The sequence below is a fragment of the Drosophila gunungcola genome, assembly GCF_025200985.1.
Source record: "Drosophila gunungcola strain Sukarami chromosome 3L unlocalized genomic scaffold, Dgunungcola_SK_2 000002F, whole genome shotgun sequence".
NCBI classification, from domain to species: Eukaryota; Metazoa; Arthropoda; class Insecta; order Diptera; family Drosophilidae; genus Drosophila; species Drosophila gunungcola.
The window spans coordinates 3,279,133-3,301,609 of record NW_026453178.1 but is presented as its reverse complement, the minus strand read 5'-3'; the positions used below and the strand labels follow the sequence as shown (position 1 = coordinate 3,301,609).

At 42.8% G+C, this 22,477-nt stretch overlaps 1 protein-coding gene and 1 long non-coding RNA gene across 3 annotated transcripts; both read right to left on the bottom strand.

Annotated features, from left to right (window-relative positions):
• Positions 1-496: 496 nt before the first annotated feature.
• Positions 497-1,997, bottom strand: LOC128257437 (uncharacterized). 2 transcript variants are annotated; one of them, XR_008267869.1, is made up of 3 exons: positions 1,823-1,997; positions 1,507-1,757; positions 497-1,454 (listed from the first exon to the last, which is right to left on the bottom strand). It is a non-coding gene; the product is annotated as an uncharacterized LOC128257437 (long non-coding RNA). The 2 variants fall into 2 exon arrangements; XR_008267868.1 differs by having other exon boundaries at positions 530-1,434.
• A 1,252-nt stretch (positions 1,998-3,249) lies between these two features.
• Positions 3,250-21,040, bottom strand: LOC128257375 (homeobox protein caupolican). The gene is made up of 5 exons (XM_052988368.1): positions 20,669-21,040; positions 17,660-18,163; positions 8,426-8,532; positions 6,066-6,364; positions 3,250-5,401 (listed from the first exon to the last, which is right to left on the bottom strand). Exons 1-5 carry the CDS (start codon positions 20,708-20,710, stop codon positions 4,428-4,430), a joined length of 1,926 nt encoding a protein of 641 aa, XP_052844328.1. The 5' UTR covers positions 20,711-21,040; the 3' UTR covers positions 3,250-4,427.
• Positions 21,041-22,477: the final 1,437 nt, after the last annotated feature.

Genomic DNA, 22,477 nt, shown 5'->3' with positions numbered 1-22,477 from the left:
CCAAACCACCAGGCACTGGCACTCCACCCACATGCGAGTAAACAAGAGCTCATGTTGTTCAGACGATCAGGCGATCTCCTCCCCCGAGCTGGTATCCAAATCCCGGTTGCACTTCTCCAGCGGAGGCGGTACTGTGGGAGCGGTTTGTCAATTTTCTGACAAAATGTTGTCCTGCTTATCCCATGCAGTCGAAAAAATAATTTGTATCAACAGTTGAAATTACTATAAAATCTGAAAATAAATATTTTCAACCTAATATTTTAAAAGGTTGTAAAGCTTTACATTAGTAATAAATCCGAAAACCCAAATATTTTAAGGAATGAAAATTGTGAAATTTTTTATTTCTTTAAAAATTTGAAGCACCTTAAGAAATGCATTTCGGTGTTGGTGTTTTTCACTAATTTGTAGTATTCTTAAATATGAGATTTTGGTATTAAATTAATATATTTCTTATTAAATAAGTAGCTTTGAATCCTTTAAAACTGAAACTATTTTCAGTGTGCATTTCATATTTTGTGTATATAGAACACACTTTAGCTACAGATGTGTGAATGTATCTGAGGTAAATAAGAGTCGGCTTGCATATGTCAGGAAACGCTTTGATCTCTTAATTTGCTGCAAAAATACAGTTTAAATCAAAGGGAAGGCCGCTGAAGTGTTGGGATATGGCCACGTGTCACAATATTTGTGACAGCATTAACGAAATAATTGTTGAAAGAGTGCATTATAATTACCATGCCGCAAAGGTGACATACTCGTTCCCCCGTTGTGTAAAACAAATGGGATTTCCTGATAAAAACTACTTTGTAGTTATGCGCCTCCGAAAGGAATAAATCATCTCAACAGTTCAAGCTAATTGTTTTTGCCGACCTAAAATTAGTTATTCGTGCAATTTGGTTGGCCAATTTATTTATCACTCTTCCTTTCGGTGCAAAACATACACATCCACGTTTGATTGAGAGATGTTGGCAAATTTAATTTCGAAAAACAATGAACTGTCTTTGGTTGAGAGACCTGGACATGTTTTGGGATCGCAGTTCCACATGGTTAAATACGGAAATGTGGGTTTTACTTCTTCGCGAAAGCTGCACATCACCTATCGACTGGAAAAAGTCCGAACAACCGTCTGCTGCACTCTGTTTTAGTCCCATCATTGTTTTACTTTCCAGTGTGATCGTTGTCTGCATAATAACATGTTATTATCATTTTATTTGTTTGCCAGCTCAGCTCTTTCTGGGATCAGGCCGAGAATCTTCGGTCAGATATCATGGTAGTGCGCAAAGGTAAAAAGGCAATGTGCTAAATGCTCGAAACACATGTTCTTATGTTAAGTGTGTCTGCTGAAATTAGCATAATTGTGGATTTCGCTCAGGTTTGGAAAACATCATCGTTCAGGTGAGACTTCAGGCAGACACCTATAATTTTATACAAGTTCTGCAAACAATATTTAAGAACTGCATTTTCATTATCCAAACATAGTTATTAAACCTTGTTCGGAATACTTACTTATTTCTATAAGATCAGCATTCCGTTCCCCAGAGTAAGTGTAAGTTTAAACAAATTTAGGTAAACAATAGAAAACACGCTTAAGCTGGCCAAGCATAAAGGCCGTGACTTTTCGAATGTCGACAGTTTCTCAATAAAAACGTGGGTATATATACTCTGCCCATTGATCTGGGCTTTGAGAATGCTGTAAACCGATTAAAGATGCGGGGTCCAAATGGAGACACAACCAATAACATTGGAATTTCCCTAAGCTGGTTGAGAATAAACAATTTGTTGAGAAGAAAGTTTGTTTTTTTGTGATGGAAATTATGCTCACCGCTCTACAATAATTAAATCATTCCGCCTCTAAAACTATAAGAAGATACACGATTGATTTAAGCTGACAACCGAAATCCGTTCCAATTTCCAATGACTATTGAGTCTTAACGGCGCTGACAATATGGATTTGATACTTTTGAGTAAGGCTTTTGTCCGACGCCACAATGCAGCCAACAAAGCGCTGTACGCGTGAATTAATAATCTACTCCATAAAAACAGATGTCAGCTTAAAATTCGGGTAGCGCTTTTGTGTGCTACTGGTTTTTTCCCATTCAATAGCCCAGATTACGCTACTCGTATTGAGTCGGATCTATAAAAACGGCCTTCACGGGAGCCAAAAGGCAATTCGACTGCAGGCCAATCAGGAATGCAGTGTTCATAAATGGTCTCTCGATTCATATTTGTTTAACAACTAAATTAATGTGTTTAAATATTTTCGGAACAAGTCGTTTGTTATGGGGCTGTATACGAGGTGATCAAAGTTATGTGGCTTTTGAGGTGAAGAAGTAAGTAATATGGGTATACAAATAGTTTTCAATTAAAATGACCATAAAATTATTGTGAAATTATTATTTAAATATTGAATAAATTTAACTCCTTACAAAATACAGTATATTTACCTTATTGTTATCCCCTGTTTTGACAATAAAAGGATACCTCATCTCTTAAAGCTAAATCTCACTTAACCATGGATGAGCCAGAGCAATTCGAGCTTCGATAGTCGATAATGGAAGGCCATAAATAACTTGTAAGGTTTATTAACCCTTGGCTCACTCCATTCACTCCACTGGCATATACCGCCTTTTGTTACCTCCATTCATAAGTTTTCTGCTCACTTTGCTCTTGTTCTGTTTATGTCGGCGAATGCGTTTCCGGTCAGCGACACAGGAAAACACGTTTATAGCAAAATATTGCTTTTTTGTTTTTCTGTTTATCGTACACCATCACAGGCCCTTAAATCACCACATGAGACTGCCTATGATTAACCAATAAATATAAGACAGTATACTACACTTACTCGAATGGAAATGAAACGAACCGTCGGTTCTCATTTGTGTTCCAATTTATTAACACCTCTTTGTTTTTGTGTTTTATATTCTTCGATTAATTGTTATAGCTGTTGTTTGCACTTTTTAATTCTATTTTTTTGTTTTCGGCTATAGCGTATTTTCTTTCACTTACGAACATAGTGGTGATTGGTAGCAAACACAAACCTCATCAAAAGTATTTTTTAATGGAAACATCAAACTTTTTTTTAGCTTTGTTGATTTTTGTCCCGGATTTATTTGATATGGAAAAAAGAAAGTGAAAATTATTGGTAAGCTGTTCCATTAAAAGCAGTCTAGACATCTTTGTAACTGAAGAAAAGTAGGATTGTGCTTTTTTTTTCGTAAAAAAAGTCTAAGAAAATCAGACAACAATGACAACCTGTAATGAAATAATTTTTCCAATAAATAAGCAAATACCCATCGTTTTTATTTATACCAATAATTGTGGCTTTTGTTTAATGTGTCTCATTATCGTTCATTTATTATAAGTATATACAGTTTTACTAATTTACACTACGCTTAGGGCGCTACAATTACGCGAGCTTACATACTTACAACTTGTGCATAAAGTACAGCAATACATGGATCTCTAGTTTAGGAAATAATTACACACGTAGAAAATTATGGTACATACGAAGTAAAATAAATTAAATTTATAAACGACAGGAACAAATTGGTAACTTAAGACGATAAAAACAATAACAGCTAAATCAATGATTGCTCGTGTACATTTGGCTTGGGTTTGGGCTCTCATTCGGTTTGGGAAGGAAAGAGGGGGATTAATTAGGGGTTTTTCCAGCAGACTTGGGTTGATATGTTTCGGGTCCTCTTAGCTACGAACTCAAATCGAAGGCTAAAGAAAAATAACTACAGATGGGATACGGGATACAGAAGTGGACCTAGCTGCCAGGAATTGTGCTTCTATAATTTAGTGGGTGTTTCGTTTCGGATCTGCCATCATCGCGGTTATGTTAGTGTTTGTGGTCGTCGGGTATGTAGTATGTATTCATTGATGTCGCCCTGCTATATATCTTCCAATTTACATCCTATAAGCTCTGATTGCATAAGTTGTATGTAATTAAATTAACGTATCTTCAAATGGTTTTTGGATTATCTTCTCCACAAAATTGCACAACGTCTGGGGCAGCGGTTGGGTTTTTTTCTCTCTTTTCTCTTTACTTTTTTCTCTTTTCAATTTTTAATTTTTTATATTTTCCTTGTTGTTTCTCGAATTTAATTGGTTTTCTCGTGTTATTTTGTTGTTGGGGGCCCAATGCCAAAAGGAACCGCTGCATTTGTTTTTGCTTGCTATTTGGTATAAGCGGCGTTAATCAAAATACCGAATAATCACATTGTAAATTATTGTCCGAAAGTGTAATTATACCTTTCAAGCCCGCGCCTCGAAGGCGTCATCGAAACTGGAGGTGACTACGGCCGCAGGAGGGTCAGCTTCTGCTGCTCCCGGAAGGCGATCAGCGAGCGGAAGGCGGAGATGGGCGAGGCCACGGGGGCCGCCGGAATCGGGTCCGGGTCCGGAGAACAGGCCGATGGATGTCATGGCTTTGCACTCAGCGAGGTCACATTCACGCCCGGCGATATCTTGCCGGAGTGCGAGCTGGAGGACGAGGCGGTGGAGTTGCTGGAGATTGGTCCCATCATGTGCTGTGCCGCCGACTGTCCGCTGCTGGTGGGTATGTGCACCACGTCGCAGCCCATGGACGAGGACGAGCTGGAGGCGGAGGGTGAGGCCACGGGCGGCGGCGGTACCTGCTGCGGACCGCCCGATCCGCCCGAGGTCGTCAGGCTGAGCGGCGCAAAGTGGGGTCCATTGGCCGCGCCCGAAACAGCCGCCTTCCAGAGCAGCGGATTCATGCCGAGTGGGCCATTGTGGGCCGCCAAGCTGGCTCCGAAGGTGCGCTGATGCTCGAGGAATTCCTGCGTGGGGGCGCTCAAGTGCGCCGCAGCTGGTCCGTAGAAGCCTCTATACAAATCCGGTCGGACGTAGGGCGAATAGTTGGGGATCCTCGCGGCCAGCGGCGATAGGATCTTGCCCGGCGAGGGCTGCTGGCCGGAATGGCCGTAGAAGCCGGGATGCGCAGGCGGTAGCTCAACGAGACTGTCCTTGGGCCCCGAGCTTGAGTCCTTGCTGTCCTTGGAGGCCATGTCGGCCAGCGACCAGATCCTCGGCTTCGCCGTGCCCCCCACCGCCGTCTGCAGCGAGTTCTGCTGCGCCTGCTGGTGCTGCTGCAGCAGCTGCTGCTGGTGGTGGTGGTAGGCGGCGATGTCCGGCGGCGAGCCCGCCGGCGGCCGGAAGTGGTGGTGCAGGGCGGCGGGGTGGAAGAGGGGGTGCGCGCCCGGCGGCATGCTGCCGGGACGGTCGTACAGGTCCGGCGATCCGTTGGGCGAGCCCGGACGCGACTCGGACCACTCGCTGTTGTTGCTCTCGCCCGGACGGTCGGCCATCATGTCGGCCAGGCGACCCGATCGGTCCTTGTCGTCCGTGGAGCCCACACCGGAGTCCTTGGCATCTGCAAGGAGTAGGAAAAGAAGTGGCCCAAATTAGAACAAAATAAAGAAGACACAGAATAATTTAAATTATTCACACAACTTTCTATAAGATCTCGCTATCTAAATTCCTTTCTAGGCATATTGTTGCCTACTTACAAGGGATTTTTGGGAAAAATATCGAAAACATTCTAACAAAATTGTACCCTTTATTTATATTTATTTTAAATATTTAGCTTGACTTTGTTAGCGAATTTGTCATCAAATTCTGTGTAACACATATACTCTAACAGTTATCTAACAGTTTTATCAGAGAAAAGCTTTCTAATAATTATATAGAAAATATATTGCCAGTATGAATTTGATGTTCACGGGTCAACAATCACGTATCACGTATTTACCATTGAATGATGTGAAATTTGATATTAAAACAAGGTTATTTCTCGCTTTGTCTTTCTATTCGAATATATCAAAATGATATGGCAAGTATCAAGACCAAATTGATACAGAATTTTTTTAAAAAGCATATAATTCTTTTACAATTTTGCTTTCTGTGTAACACAAAATTAATTACCCAGCTTTCTAGAAATTAAGAATAATAAACACCGGAAACAATTAGAAATAAAATTTTTATAGGCTAATCAAATGTTCAATATGAAATTCTTGTATTAAGTAACCATCTCTTACCTAGCAGATCATTGTCCTCCGTGTTCTTGTCGTCATCATCGTCGATATTGGCATCGTCGTCGTCGACGCGATTCCTGGGCTCCCAGGTCATCTTGTTCTCCTTTTTCAGTCTTCTTCTCGCGTTGGCGAACCACGTGGACACCTGCGTGAGCGTCATCTTGGTGATAATGGCCAGCATTATTTTCTCGCCCTTGGTGGGGTACGGGTTCTTCTTGTGCTCGTTCAGCCAGGCCTTCAGTGTGGAGGTGGTCTCGCGGGTGGCGTTCTTCCTCCTTGCCCCGTTCAAATCCATGCCGTAGCTGAAATAGCAAGAAACGAGAGGAGAAAATTAGAGGGGGTTCTGGTGAGGATGTGGACATCATTTGCGCGATAAGGAATAAAGAATAAGGAACAAGGAAACTTCAACGACCATTCCCCGAATTGCCAGCAGGTGATTAAGGCCAGAATGGAATGCAGACCGACCCAGCTGTTGCCAGGTCGTTTGGAGTTCTTTAAATATGCGCCGGTCGGGCACCGAAACAATTGTTGCAATTTGTTAAACTGGCCAACTTGTGTTGGCCCAGCCGACGGTGGGCGGGCGGCTTTGTTCTGCATTAAATTTGTTCATCATAAACGCATTTGCATGGGCCCAGAACATTTATGCCCGTGCAGTTTGCGGTCTGACACATTGCTCCCCATCCCACTGTGCCATCGATGGTCGATGGTCGATGGTCGAATGTGGCCGCATGCCTCCTCGAACGACAACTGTCCTTTATCGCTTTTTGTGGGCAGTTAACATGAACGTTTTTAGTATATTGGTATATATACATCGCGACCGGGGGTACATATATGCTGGAATGCTTTAATACACTGAGGGATTAAGTTCTGTTTTCCCATTGCGTCAATCACTTTTTATATTTGATTTCCCATGTTTCGTTATAGTTTAAGTGTACAGTAAAATAGTCATTTCAAAGTATGATTTTCTTGTAGGTCTCTCCAATTTCCAACTTGTTTTGTTCAAGTATTTCAGACGTTTTCATCGGAAAAAAAAATCTTAAATATTTTTTCCGAAAGTGTTCTCTAATATTGGCGTACAGAATTATTTAAATCAAATGAAGTACGATTTGGAGGAGCATTTAGGGGAATTACCAATAATTGTAAAACCTTTTGCCATCTTTTTTCGCAGTGTCTGAAATGCAAAACAGCGACGGGGGAGAGACAGAGCCATCGCATCGCATCGCATACATGTGTAGCTGTCTCATTTGTAGTTTTCAGACAGCTGCCCGATCCGATGCGATCCCATCCCATCCCATCCCATGCGAAATGGATGGAGAGAAGAGGATGACAACGATGTCAACTGGATGCTATAGAGGAACGACTCTGCTGCGTCCGCTGCATTAATTAATTTAGGTTTGAATGCAAAGTGTCGCCGAGTGCGAAACACCTGCGCAGACAGGCACTCTGCCTTTGATCACCTGACAGCTGAATACATTTTTTTAATTTTCCTATCAGCGCTGTAAATGATTGGTGACGACAACAACGACAACGCCGCCCCCAAGTTGGTAATGCTGCTGTGGGCGAAAATTAAAGGTGGGGCCACTGGTATTCCTCCTGAATTTTGAATCGAATTCGCCAACAGCTCGCAGCCAGCACGTCACGGCGAAATAACTCAAAATTGATTTATGGTGAATATGGCTGGTCGATAGACAACGCAACAAGGCAACGCATCGATATCAACAGTAGCCGCATGAGTCAACTATCAAATTTTGTTATGAGTGTCAATTACAGGGGAAACAATGGGCCCAACGTTGTACCTGTCCGAAACGTGAGGTGACGTGACGGGATGTTGTCGATTGTTTAACCGGCAATTGTGTTTGTGTTTGGAAATTTATGTCACTTTGGCCACTGCAGTGTTTGTGGTTTTTTTGGTTGGGCCTTTGGGGCTTTGGCTTTGGTTTTGGAGGTGCGCTTCGCTGCGATCGGCGGAAGCAGCCCGCCGACGTGCAAACGATCAATTACAAGCGAATAAATTGCCGACGGGTGCGGGGAAATTCGTATTCGAATTCAAAATTCGAATGCCACTGCGTGCCAATATGCCGGACTTTTACTATTCGAACGCACTTTTCCAAGCTGGCATTTAAATGCAGGTGCTGCACGCACCTGCAGCACCTCAATCCCAATCCCAATTCCGATACCAATCCCAATACCCATCCCAATCCCACTCACGTTCCGATCGACGACTTTCAGCGGACCACCATCGGGGTTTATCGATTGGGAATGGGAATGGAAATGGGTATGGTAATGGCCATGGGGAAGTATCTGTCGGATTCAGATACTCGCACTTTCTGTTAAACTATTGTACTATTATGACTAATCCTCACCTGTTGAACGGATAGCCGGCAAAGGCCGCGTCGTATGGGTGATACATCGATGGATATGGCCAGGGCGATGCTCCGGCCACCAGGTTCTCCTTCAGATCGATGCCAGCCTGAAATAAACACACAGATAACACAAAACATTTTTCTTAGTTATTTTGTCAATTTAATTTTAGACTAATTTCCAGACGTATGTCCGAATTTAGCTTGAACCCGAGAGCAACGGGCCAGACCTTGAACCAAAATTATTAAAAATCATGTAAAACAAATCATTAAGACATCTTGGAGTTTATTTTTGAGTCAATGGATGGCTTGTTATCAGAGAAAACAGAGCACAGTGTGTGTGATTGTGTATTTAATTCGGCAATTTCATTTGAAGCTATTAACAACTTATGGGAAAAACATGCCTTCGATTGATTAAAAAATAAACAAACAAAGCTTTACAAACTTATGGCGCTATTAAAGATTTTTTACAAGAATACATATATATATTTTTTTGAAATAAAGTTTATATTAAAAGAATTTTTATTTAATACAAACCATATGTAAATATTCTGACAATCTAACAAAAATCTTGTTGTAAGCAAATGTATGTACAATATAAGCCTGAATTATGGTCGATTTAACAACTGAAAACTATCAATAAAATCATTTCTCGTTATTCTATAAACTAAGTAATTTATTAAACCACATTTAGGCCTCACTGTGCCGCAGTTTTATTGATAAGCTAGCAACAATCTGACCAGCATCAGCATCAGGCGAGCATGTGGGCATGTCGTGACGCTGGCAGTGACTTTAGGAGCAAATAGCTCGCGTCTGCACTGCGCTGGGAGCTGTCGGAGATTGGCTCCTTAATCGCAGTGCTAGTACATGCACATTTCGCCATTAGGCGGTTGATAGGAATCACAGAGAACATTTAGGAACACAGACTTTGGCACTGATAGGCGTGGGACTGGCGTGTAATATAGAGCGCTGATTAAGTTTAACACGACAATTATCTGCGCCTCTTGTCGCAACTCGCTGCGACATTTGCCAGCTGTTAAGGCGATAATGACGAAGAGACAGGGGCAGCTGCTCATTCTGATTCCGATTCCACTAAGATCACTTTATGGCACTACTATATATAGTATATACCCGAAATTGGAGGCATGTTCGTCACTGCGAACCCCAGCCGCAGTTATGACAAGCAAGTTGCAAATAGTCGCCAGCCGAATAACAGCGGGGGTACGAAAACAAGATGCGAAATCAATGAGAACGAGCCCGATACCGATCTACATGGCACCGCAGGACGACTAAGAGTACGACTACGAGTGCAGGACACTCGGATGCAGGTCCCAAAATCTATTGTCTCCGTGTCGCGACGAGCGTCTGTCTGGCCAGATTGCTGGCAAAGCGGAAATATTTTTATGTCGCCAACACGAAAATGTTGCCGTTGCTGTTGCTGTTGCAACATCGCTATCGCCGACCATCGACTCGGAGTAGGAGTAAGAGTTTGGGTATGGGTATGGGTATGGGTCTCGGTCTGGCCAAAAGGTTCATCCTGCCCCTGGAGAAGACTCGTTTGCGCAGCATGTGGTGAGTGCGAGTACAGCGGCGATAGACTGATAAACAGCAAAAGCAACAGCCAAAGATCTCGAGGGCCAGGTTAACTCCAGGGCCAAGGCCCTTTGACAGGTACGACACTCGGAAAAATAATAATAATCATATTTTGAATATTAAGTACGGAATTCCCTTTCACATTTCCTTGGGTAACGATTACAAATATTTCACAAACAAGTAATCCCCTTTCCTTTTTCTCAAACCTTTAAAGTATTTTCTTCACCTTTGCATATTGATAAATAATTAGGTATAAATTAATTTTTAATGTCAGTAAGTCAGCTTAAAGTTTATGTTATAGGCCCGTTGGATCTAATACTTTAATACTTTTTAAACTTTTTTCAATAAATTTTATGAGATGTTTAATGTGATCAGAAATTATAAATTAATTGATTGGAGGCAAAAAGTTGCTTTGGATTTTCTAGAACCAGATTATATAAAATGAAATTTTTTTTAACTCAAATGCTGTAAAGTTTTTTTTCTTTGAATTTAAGAGTACAGGATTATGGTTTTCTGAGTGGAGGGAAAGACTGTGACTCCTTGCCATCGCAGAAGTCAGTTAGCCGAACATGGACAGTGTTTTGGGACAGACTATATTAAATTACAACAGGCTGCTCCTATTTCTCAATGGAAGCTCCGAACCGAGAGCTCGACCGAAACCGGTTTACGTTTTACAACCTTTACAATAATCACGCCCGGCTATCACGGGAATTGGCCAAAAGTTGGGATTGGGATTGGGAGTGGGAATGGAAATGGGAATGGGCATAGGATCCCGACTTCGAACCCAAATCCGAATCTGTGTCGTGCGTGTTTGGCAGCGAGTGCGTGTAGGCCATGATGTCGATGCGGGCAAAGCGCATATAATAAATTGTTGCCGGCTACCAGGAAAGCATCTCCACGGAGCAACAGTAGCTGGTTGCTAGTGCAGACCGATTCTCTGGTGGAAAACGCACCCGTGCCGGGATTTGCGCTGGCGGTGGTTAATATTAACAACATTCGACATGTTTGCGTCTGCGTTTATTATTACCAATACTGCGATGCGGCAGCAGGAGCAGCGGCAACAGCAGAAACAGCAGCAACAGTTGCAGCAGCAGCAACATCTACAGCCACCGCACAGATGCAACCCGTTTTCGAGTTAAATATTGCATTACCACTGGCGACGACAACTGCAATTGTAAAAGCGCTGTAGCGCAGATCGCATATTGCCGATAGCTTGTTCTTCCGCAACAATGTTTATGCATTTGCAAAATGTTTGTAGTTTTGGCACTAGAGCTTGTTCCTACGGTTTGTAAATTGTGTACTTGCGCATTAAATGCCCCCAATGTGACCACCATCAGCGAATTGGTAATGATTTTTGCATTTGCCTAACGATTTCTTTAGGTATTTCTGCCGAAATGGGAAAATGTTAAATAGCAATGGTCGGTTGATGATTCAGCCTTCTAAATTCTAATATTAAGATTATTATAAATATATTCTAAATTAAAGTTTAGTTCTTGTAATTGGCTAATAGTAATAATAAACTTCGCCTGCAATAGGATACGCCACAAAACCTCGTAATAAGCTCTTATAATAAGCCTGTTAATTTTCCCATTAATCATCTACGTAAGGAAATTGTAAGCAAAAGTCCGAATATGAGTTGAACAAGTCCGAGAAACTTTTCCTTCGTCCACCGGACGAAAATGAATGAGTGACCACTGTTGGCCGCAAGACCTCAAGTGGTTAGATGTCTGATCCGCTGGATCTTAACAACCGGAGTGCGTCGTTTCACGCATCGGGAAGTGCGGTTTGCCGGATCCCGGTTCTCAGTTCTCAGTTCTCAGATCCCCAATCCCCGACAACCCATCTCCTGTCTGCGGGCAAATTAAATAATTCAAATTAAAATGGGACTTTGTCTTCATTACCAAGGAAATTCTGCGACTGTGTTCCCTTCACGCCAAACGTCAATGGGCAATGCCTGGGGATTATATGGTTGGGTCCTTGGCAAAAGGGGGGATCCGAGGGGGCTCCGGCTCCTGTGGTCTGTCGCCCTGATGCGCCACGATTTGAGCGATGCGCGTAATGACGGGTCGAGTTAATTAATTGCTGCTTCGATTTAAAAATAAACGCACGTTTGCCCGCCGCATTCCCGCCTGTACAGCAAAGAATGAATGGAATCGGAATTGGAATTGGAATCGGATCGTATTCCGAATTGGAGTCGGAATCGAAATTGAAATTGAAATTGAAATTGACGACAGCACGGAGTTTGAGTCGCGCCAAAGAATGCGTTCTGTCCTAGAAGAGCTAATCTACACTGACAAATTAATAAAACTGTTTATTTTCCGTTTAAGAGTTAATAAAAAAATGTTTAGCAAATATTTGTCAATAGGTATTTTTATTATTTTCTATGTTAATATATGTTGTAAATAAAATTTCTTATTGTTTTCATTACAGTTTGTGCTAGGCGGAAACGTAGTTTATGAAATTGTGAATTAACTACACAATGTTATTTCTTATGAAATTGTAAATATATTTTCATAGGTTCATTAGAAATAAATTATTATTTTGTAACCAAAAAGTAAGTACAATTTTTGTATACCTTTTCTTGCAGCTAAAAATATATCAAAATGTTTAAAAAATGTTTCTTCGAAATTACATTTTTTTTTCTGTGGAGCCTTGCTTTCTTCCCCTTTCAAAACTGGAGCTCCCAACTCCCGATGACACTTTTTTTTCACAACTCGCTTATAAAGTTGTTCCACTGAGGTCGCTGTTGTTGGTGTTGATGTTGCTGTTGTTGCTGTTGTTGCTGGTCGTGTTGCCTGTTTGTTTGTACGTTGTTCGTATGCGTTGCCATGACTGCTAATTTGTTTGTTGTAGGCAGGGCGGCCATTCAGGCCGTCACACACACACACACACCAGGCTCAACACACAATCACCAAGGCGGAGGGAGAACTTCCTTTTCCTTTGCTACCCATATAAAAGTGCAAAATTTACTGTTAACGAACATTTTCAACTTTGCCAAAAAGCCAAACAACAACGGCAGCAACACAAAAACTTTCCACAACACTTACGGCAACAACAATGAGATTGGTGCGAGCAGTAAATGTATTTAGTACTTTGGCACACAACCTACACAACCTACACCACCCCAAAACCCCCTACCCCTAAGTATCACCCACTCACCCGTCACCTTGCCATTAGAAAAGCAACCCCCAAAACAACACGACAACACTTCGACATTTTCAAAAGTTGACAAATCAGTGCATGTAGCTGTAGCCAAGGTTCCAAGGAGCAAAACAGAGCAGAGCAGAGCAGGATGTTCCAGGATCGGGAGTTCGTGGTCGGGAGGCTGTACGAGTGCCCATATCTCGGGGTTGTTTTCTCTACTATACTTCTGTATAATGCCAGAGTGTGATATCTGGAGTGGGGCCCTTTTTCGGTTCCAGTGCGAAGGAGAGTGGTCCGATTTGTAGTTGCTTTCTGCTACATTTTGTAGAAAACTTGCCGGGGGCAAAAGTTTTTGTGACTCCCACAGGATATGAGCGTATACCGCACATTTGAGCCAGCCAGTCAGCCAGCCATCTAGTCAGCCAGCCTTTTGTTGGGTGGAAAACCCAGTGCGACTATGTTGTCGAGTGTGAAATTTCATGCTTGCATTGTTGTCGTTGATGATGTTGCGGCACTTAAACTGGGGAAAAGTCAATATACCATTTTGGCTACTTGCCCAGCGTCAAGTGTCTAAAAACACCCATCCGCCCTGTTTTCCAGGGCGGCTTGTGTGTTCGCATTCGGGTTGAAGGCTTCAGGCTCCAGGCTCCTCTTTATTGCGTAGGGAAAGTTTAAGTGTAACTTGGAGGACCCTTATTAGACTTTGAAAGTTGCTTCACTTAAAATGTACCAACAAAAATGTTGGCTTAAGCCAAGTCTTAATTTGTTCATTATTTTATTTAAATATACATAGGTAAGATTTTCTGCGACTATTAAATTTACTTAAGATTAGATGATATAATAATCCTGATATATGTTAAAAATTATTCAAATGGCATACCGACTTGTTTTTTGATTTAAAATCACTAAAAATGAATATCACAAACTACTCAAAATATAAGAAAGATAAAAGTCATTACTTTGCTGTAAATTAATCAGGGAAAATGTTGTGAATGGCTTCAATACTATGTCAATTCTCTAAATTTTTCTTCATTGACTTGGGATTTTTATGGCTTAATAATATAAGTTCACTTCTAGTTTGTTGTACCTAATATGCTTTCAATATAATTGAACTATTTTTGAAGTACATTAAGCACACTCTCTTTTTTCTCAACTGTTTCCTATTAATTAGATTGATAAATTTCGAATTTCTTTTGACGCAGTGAGAATCCGACAAAAAATTCCCCCGCTTAATGCACCCAACAAGAGACCCATTTTAAATTAATTCCGACATTCGGCAATTAACAAAATTAATTTCTCCGAGTGTCAGTGAGCAGCGAGTGCAGGATGCAACATATGCGTCGGGGTCGAAGTCAATTTCGGACTTAAGGATAAACAGATAAACGGATGAATGGATCGCAATGGGACGAACTGAGGGCGGACAGGCTGACAGGCTGTCACTTGCGTGTTGACAAATTTATTAATAAGGTACGAGGCGGCAGCGGCCGTCGACGCCCCCCGAAAACACAAGATGGAAAACGGGGAATGCCGGGCAAAAGGAAAAAGGAAAAGCGGAAAAGCGAGCGAGGCAGGGAAAAACACCGGGCGCGGCCTGGGCTCGTCCTATTTGTTAGCGGGCGGCGCTCTTCAAATGTATCTTGTGCCATTTGAAATGACAGCGATGCCGCCGCGGTGCACCATCTCATCCACTGTAGTCGTCATCGTCATTCAGTCATCCAGTCATCCACCTTCCAAGCGGAGTCACATTTTTGGAGTTGGAGACGGAGTTTTTGGGAGCGGGATATATATTCCCGCGCTGCGGCAAACTGACAGCCGCTTGACAGCTCGTGTCAAAGTAATGAATCCACCGCATTGAGCAGACACTTTTACAACTAGGCTGTATCTACATGTATATCTATACGGCTGTAAAGGCACATAGATGCAGATACAAAGAGAAATCGCTCCAGTTTAGCGCCGGCGGCTGAAGTGACTAATTACGACCCCGGATGATTTATTTAGCAGATGCCACGACCCGACCTGTTTTGTCTTTTAAACGCTGCCATCAATACTGAGCCGTAAATCCTCAGTGATCTCAAGTGCCCCGTGCCCACATGACACTTCAATCACATCGTACTAAATTGCTGTGTCAGCGGGCGGATAAAACACATATATATATATATATATATATATATAGAGTGCCCCGATCGATCTCTGATCGATGCTTTTCGTTGCGACTTTCATAATTTGTTTGGGCACATTGGCTAAATTTATACAGCTACCGGTTCTCTAATTTTATCACATTATTCCCTCGAAGTAAACCAGTTCAAATGCTAATTTCGTTTTGAATATATATTTTATTGGGCTTGTGTTTGATTACGCGAAACACCAATGGTGGACAGCGAGATTGCACTTAAATCACTTGGCGGCGATAACACTTAATCACACATTAGCGTTCGTTCGTTCACAGAGATCAGCAAATATTGTTTTCACCCACCGAGTGTGTGAGTGTGCGAGTGTGTTTAGTCACAGCAACTATGCAGACCCAGCCATTTCCCGATTCGTATTCCACCTCATATATCTACATACATCTCCAGCTCCAGTAGTGGCATTCTAAATACTCAACGGGCCATTCATTAAACTCTCAGTTTCAATTTCACAGTCGTCAGCTCTTTTCGAGTTCTGCTTCTGTTTCTTTTGCCCCGAGTGCCGTCAGCTTTTAAGACTTTTTTCTTTTTGGCTTGTAAGCAAATAAATTTATGTGTTCACTTTTGAATGCGACATTTTATCGGATCATATTTAATGGGCGCTGTTAGGGAATCGGCGGTCGGGAGTCGAGAGAAGGAGACCTTCATAAAGGAGAACCGAAATTGCCCACCGATTCGGAGACAAATTTGAACATTTAATTTGAAGTAAATACCTATGTCAGTTTAAATGACATTTTTTTCTCTGATTTTAGGAATTAAATTAAAGAGAACTGGAGATTCAAACAGATGTTCTCAGTTTGTCAACATGTATAAAATAGTAATCTTTGTTTCTACAAGTTCCTTAAATATATTAATAAACTTTGTTTTCTAAGCCACAAATATTTTAAAGACAAATTCCACTACAATTCCTCAACAGTTTAAGAAAAACACATTAATCAGTGACCTTTTTTTGTAATTGTTTTCACCCCATTCAATTAGCAATTTTACAGACAATTAAAAATAAGATACACATTGAATTACATCTTTCCCATTCCGGGTAAATTTCCTCAAAAACATTTTATGAGACAACGCAGACAAGGAAACGGGTCAAAACATTGTTTTTAGTTCGATTGACTGGTGAATGCAGTTTCCCCGGTTCCACCTAAATTTTCGCCCGAACCGAACACATGCCCAAACCCAATTCAATCCAAACCAAACCACTGGGTGTCCAATCCTTGGGCTCCGCATGTGGTCCCCGAGAACATTGTGTCCAAATAGAATTGTTGGCAAACAAAGGCAAATTACATGATGCTATTAGAAGCAATGCGAGGCGAACAAAGGGCCGACGGCGAAGCGCCGGACATGTGGTGACCAAACCAAACCAAGACGTGCCACAGTCCATTGTCCATAAATTCGGACAGTGCGGCAGTGCAGCAGTTTGTAGGGATTCCGATCCCCCGAAACGACTTGCAGATCGAGTTAAGCCAACAATATTTCGCAACTCTGCGGTCTCGCCTGCACAATAATGTGACTTGAAATATCACTGGGGCGAACGAAAGGTCAGGCGTAGGCTTAGGCCCTAAGTACTGCAAACCTGGGGACCTGTGGCCCCCACGCCTGACAAATCGCTCCAAGCGAGGCTCTGCTGTAGGCCAGCACAAGCACAAGTTCGGAAGCATAGACGGCACAGGGACACGGTACGGTACACGATCAAATGACGACGCGACTTCAACTTCAGCTTCAACTTCGATGGTGGTCTCCCGCTCCTCGACTCGACAAATTCACAAATTTATTGCGCCATTGTTCGGGGCATATGACTTATGAACAGGCTTTTATGCACAGAAAACAAAATAAATCTAAAACCAAAAATACATTTTGGGTTGTGATAAAAAATGTTAAAGTTTGCTAACTTTAAAAAGTCTGAAATTTGTCAAATATAAAAAAGCTATAATCGAAAAACTCGCTTGAAGCTAACATTTTTTCATAAGATATGTGTTTCCTACTCTAGGAAGCTTTAAAAATTTGAATCACTTTTAATATTATATACATATATGGTAATTACTTAATAAAACATTAAAAAAAAATAATTGATGAATTTTTTGATCGATCTCAAGAACATTTTTAAGTACACACAACCTGATTAAAAAATGTTAATATGATTTCTAGTTTCAGATCTATCCTAAATCAGGATTATGCAATGAAATATTTCACCTTTCTGGTTTAATAACTAAGAAAGTTGAATGATTTTGAATAATGATATTTTGGTTCATGGTTTTCCCTAAGTGTAGGTCCTATGTCTCCCCAATTTCAGATATTTTCCATTACTGAGTTCACTTACCGGATTGGCGTAGAACGGTGGCTGGTCCGCTGCGATGCCGGAGAGGTAGGCGGACATGCCCTCCGGATAGACGCCGAGCGGGACTCCTCCGGCGGCGGCTAGTCGCTGGTAGTTGAGCATGTCGTACTGGCAGGAGCAGATCGTCTGGCCGCTTACCGGATCCGTGTAGATGGTGCGGCCCGTATCACAGCAGCGGTTGGGCGGATTGCCAGTCCCGGGCGCCGGTGCCCCTCCGGGGCCGGAGGAGTGCGGCCCGGGGGGCGGGGCGCCCACCAGAGAGAGGGCGGGCATGCCGGCGGAGGGGCCGCACGGCGAGGTGGAGCGGGCGCCCGGCGGCACCGTCGAGGTCACCATGCCACTGTGGCCAGGCCCGGCGATTCCGGGTGCACTCAGCGGCTGGGCGGCGGGACAGGCGAGCGTGGGCAGCGTCGAGGGCGGACTCTGCGGAGCGTTGGTTGGAGGCGTGTTGGGCGACGAGGTGGCAAGGTGAGTTGAAACGGCATTCTGTAAATTGAATTAATTGAAAAAGTAGTTAATAAATTGATTGATAGGAATATATCGAGGTTTTTGGACTACCCCTTCACTAAATTATGTTTTTATCACCTAAATTCCTGTCTTCCCTTCACTTTAAGTCTACATTTTTATTATTTTTTAAAGCAAGATGACTGTAGCCTTTGCAAATAGATTGAGGCTTGAACAGGAAATTGTTAACTTTAGAGACTATTAAGATTTTGTAATTAACATTTTAAATATAAGTCTGAAATTGTTTAAAAATTCAACTTTTAAACTATGAAAAAAGACTTGTAAAATAAAATAATTTTAGCTTTAGATATAGATGTAGAATATTAAATGTAAATTAAAATAAATTCAGTTTGAGTAAAAATTATCAAAAGAAAGAAAATAACTATTAAAATGGTTAAAATACAATAAATATGGACTTAACACCAAAAGACCTATCCAAATAAAAACTTATTAGGCACTAATCCCAAAACGAAACTAACTTTAAACGATGCTTTACCAAAAAGTTTCTCCCGATATGTATTTCATAAATTTGATTCTCCAATCCATTTCTCAAGTTTATGGCGGCCCATTAAAGCGCTGCTTCTTGCGATGGATAAAAAGCAACATAGACGGTCTACTGTACCGTGCTACCAGCTGGCACTAAAACTTAATTAAAAACGTTGCCCCTTATCAGCGCGATAAGCGCGTCTCTTCAGTGGGTTGTGGGCTGTCCACGGGCCCTTCAGAACCTCGGAAACTCGGAGCCCCAGAACAGGGATCCCGAACCGCTGTCTCAGTCAATAAAACGAAACGAAACGAAGCGAAACTCTGTCCCCCAAACTCCGCTTTCCCGATCCCATACCCAATACTATCCATACTACCCATACCCATACCCATACCCAATCCCAAACCCCTTTCCCCTGGTTGATCTTCAAAGTGGGGCCGCCATTACCAACAAATCATGTTTTCGATTGACAACATTGATTTAAATTACACAGCCGATTGCTGCCAACGACGACAGCGGCAACAGCAACAGCAACAGCAACAACTGCATCGACAACTAGCAACATCGTCAACCAGCAACGTTAACGGCAACGTCCTAAGAGCAATTTGATTGTAAGTTGTCCAATGACTGCCTGGATCGGGGCTCTATATAGTATACTCTGTGTATTTGTGTGTGCACATAAGCCTATCGCGCACTTTTGTCAACACTTTTAGTCAACTGCAACAGCAACAGCAGTGCAACAGCAGTGCAACAGCAACAATACTGGACAAGAGCAACGTACACATTCGCACATGCGACAACGGGGGGGGACAAACAAGTTTCAGGTTTGTTTATCGCTGCCTCTTTGGTTAACTTCTCCACTTCTTGGGGCCGCTCTTCCCGTTTAACATTTTACAAATGATCCGAGGCGTAAGATACGATTTTTATCGCAGGCCGGCGGTCACAGTGCTGCATGTTGTATCGGTCGTGATTGATACCGCCGCAATGTGTTGCTGTTGGGATTCGGTGTTGCTGTTGCTTTTGCTGTTGGTGTTGCTGTTGCTGTTGCGTCTCGTGCTTTCATCAAGTGACAACTCAAGTGGCCCTATGCGATTAAAAATTAATTCCCGGTGTTTGCTGGATGGACGGATGGATGGATCCACTATACGCTTTCTTATCAGCTGGCTCTTTGAATCAGCCGCCGATGATTATCGACTATCTAGCTGCAGGCAATGTATCTGCACTACCATAATAATCAAAGCGGGGACTAAAATTATATTCGGGTAGCCATTGTGGGATATAATGTATAGAATGACAGCCATTCATGTCACTCAGGGCATGTTTGTTTAAACAGCATTTAATATTTTCTGATATTCTGTTTCAGCTTTAGAGTTGCGCCACAAGTTGCCTCTCTCACTCAGCGATCGAGTGTGTATATAAATACACGCTCAAGTGTCGAGTGTAAGTGATTATATTTTTGGGGGGCAATATTAGCTGGGCATATTTGCCAGTGGATCGGGTTACCAGAGGGCCAAAAAGAAGAGGGAATTATTATGGCCAGAAGGGAGGAAACAAGTCTAGAATCTTATTGGCTTTGAACACTCTGAGGAAAGTACGATGTGACCTTGCCGGCTTGGTTAACAACCAAAGACATAGATAAAAGAGATTTTCCGAATTGGCAGCCAGTTTTTCGTGTGTTCAGCTAATGTAGCACACTTGTGGTCCTGACATTTTCAACGCATTTGGCAGACATCGATCCGAACATTTTGATCTGTTTTATTTTTAAAACCCATGTCTTCCGTTTGCCAAATCAAAATGTTAGGGCATTACGAACACAGCAAAATCCCGCTGCTTGTGCACTTGTACATGTGTTCGCTTGACTTACTTGTGATGATCTTAGAGCGGGTTTCGCGATCGACAAACGGGTTGGCCAAATAGCCACTATCAAAATGCTAAACTCGGCCATTTACAGGCCATCTTACATCTTACAAGTAGTGAAATTGAAAACAATTTGAAATACGCACCATTACTAAACAGATACCGGTTTCATTACTGTGCACTGTCATTTAATATTAATTTTTGCTTTTAACTAAAACTATAAAGCAAATCTTAAAGTTACGATGCACCGATGGTCTCGCGCGCACTGAACCGAAATATGTGTAATCCGAAAGTGATCTGTGATTGATCGGAGCTAGTTTGTTTTGAATGGTGATTTTGAGTTAAATCCGGCTTTACTCACAGTAAAGTTTTTTATAGTTGTTTTTTTTGTTTTTTGTTTTTAATTTTTTTTCACTATTTTGCACTTGCCGACGGCGAAAAGGAGCTGGCCAACTGTCGTTGTCAGCCGGCCAACAGCAGGCGCTACTAAAGGGGCACCGTAAATCCGTGTAAATCCGGTTACGGATTGTATTGGATCGGATCGGAGATTGGAGAAGCTATCCGGAGGATGCGAGGTCGAACAGGCGAAGCACGAATGAATATGGATCTGAGGCGGGCCGGTCTGTATCTGTATCTGAATCTGGATCCGATTCCGATTCCGAGTTCGAGCTGTGAGTTGTGAATTGAGAATCCAGCTCGCAGAACGATTGCGGCGAGCGGCGGGCAGAGAGCACAGCGGTATTATTATTTTCACACAGCCACTGCGGCGGACACGAACGATACGAACAATCTGCGTAACAGTCAAAAGTAGACTAACATGAGTTTCTTGAGCAACTACAAAGTGTACGACAAATGGGAATTACACGACAACCGACAATCGAAAAACAGCGCAGGCAACACACACAGCAACAACAACAACAACAAGCAGTCGTCCAACCGACGCACCACCACATAGCAACATTCCCCGATTTCGCTGTATGGGTGAGCGAGAGAGAGCCAAAACTGGTTTCTCCCCTTATTTGTACTTCGTTTTCGTTCGTATTAGTGCGTTCTCTTTGCACTTTTTGAGAGCTTGAGAGTAGTGAAGTATCTGTGTGTGCTGGCCGTTGGCGATGTGTGCGTGCGAAAAGTATCTGTGAGGTGGAAAAAGTAGCAAACGAGGCGGCACGACGACAAACACGAACGGCAACAACGGCAATAATGATTATCATTATAAGTGGGCTGGCCGCTCTGGCTGTGTGTGGCATTGGGGGATTGGAATCGGAATCGGTGGCTATAGCTTTCCCCCCCTCACCCATCCCCCCTTTTGCTACCTAGAAACCAGTGCAAGGGAAGAGAGACAGAGCGAACCGGTTGGTTAGACCAAGGGGGCAAAAAAGTATCTACCGCCTGTTTGTGACCATAAATAAAGTATCTGCCAGCTGCGGCAGGCGTGAGCGGGATGGCTATAGCCGCTGCGCCGCTGCCCACGAATCGCATCCAACGGCAGCGACAGCAGCAATATCGCAAGTTGCTCGCGTTGGCTGTCGTGTTGCTGGTGTGCAAGCGAGATGGCAGGCCAGCGGCGGCAGCAAGCAGCAGCAACACCGAGCGGCAGAACATGAAAAAATTAACTTAACAACTAGAAAAATGGCTGTTATTGCGTGTTGTTGTAAATGCCGATGTATGTATTTGTAGGCGGTTGTTGTTGCTGTTGTTGCTGTTGTTGCTGTTGCTGCTGCTGATGTTGCTGCTGTTGTTGTTGCCGCTGTTGTTGCTGCTGTTGCTGCTGCTGCTGTTGCTGTTGCAACGCTGCTACTTGCTGCTGTTGCTGCTGCCGCGGCAGTTGCTGCTGCTGGTGCTGGTGCTGCGGCTGCTGCTGCCGTGGGTGTTGCTACGTGTAGTTGTTGCCATAAACAACACAACAACACGAACGTCGCGACGTATGAAAGCAAAGTGTTTACGCTCGCTTCTCG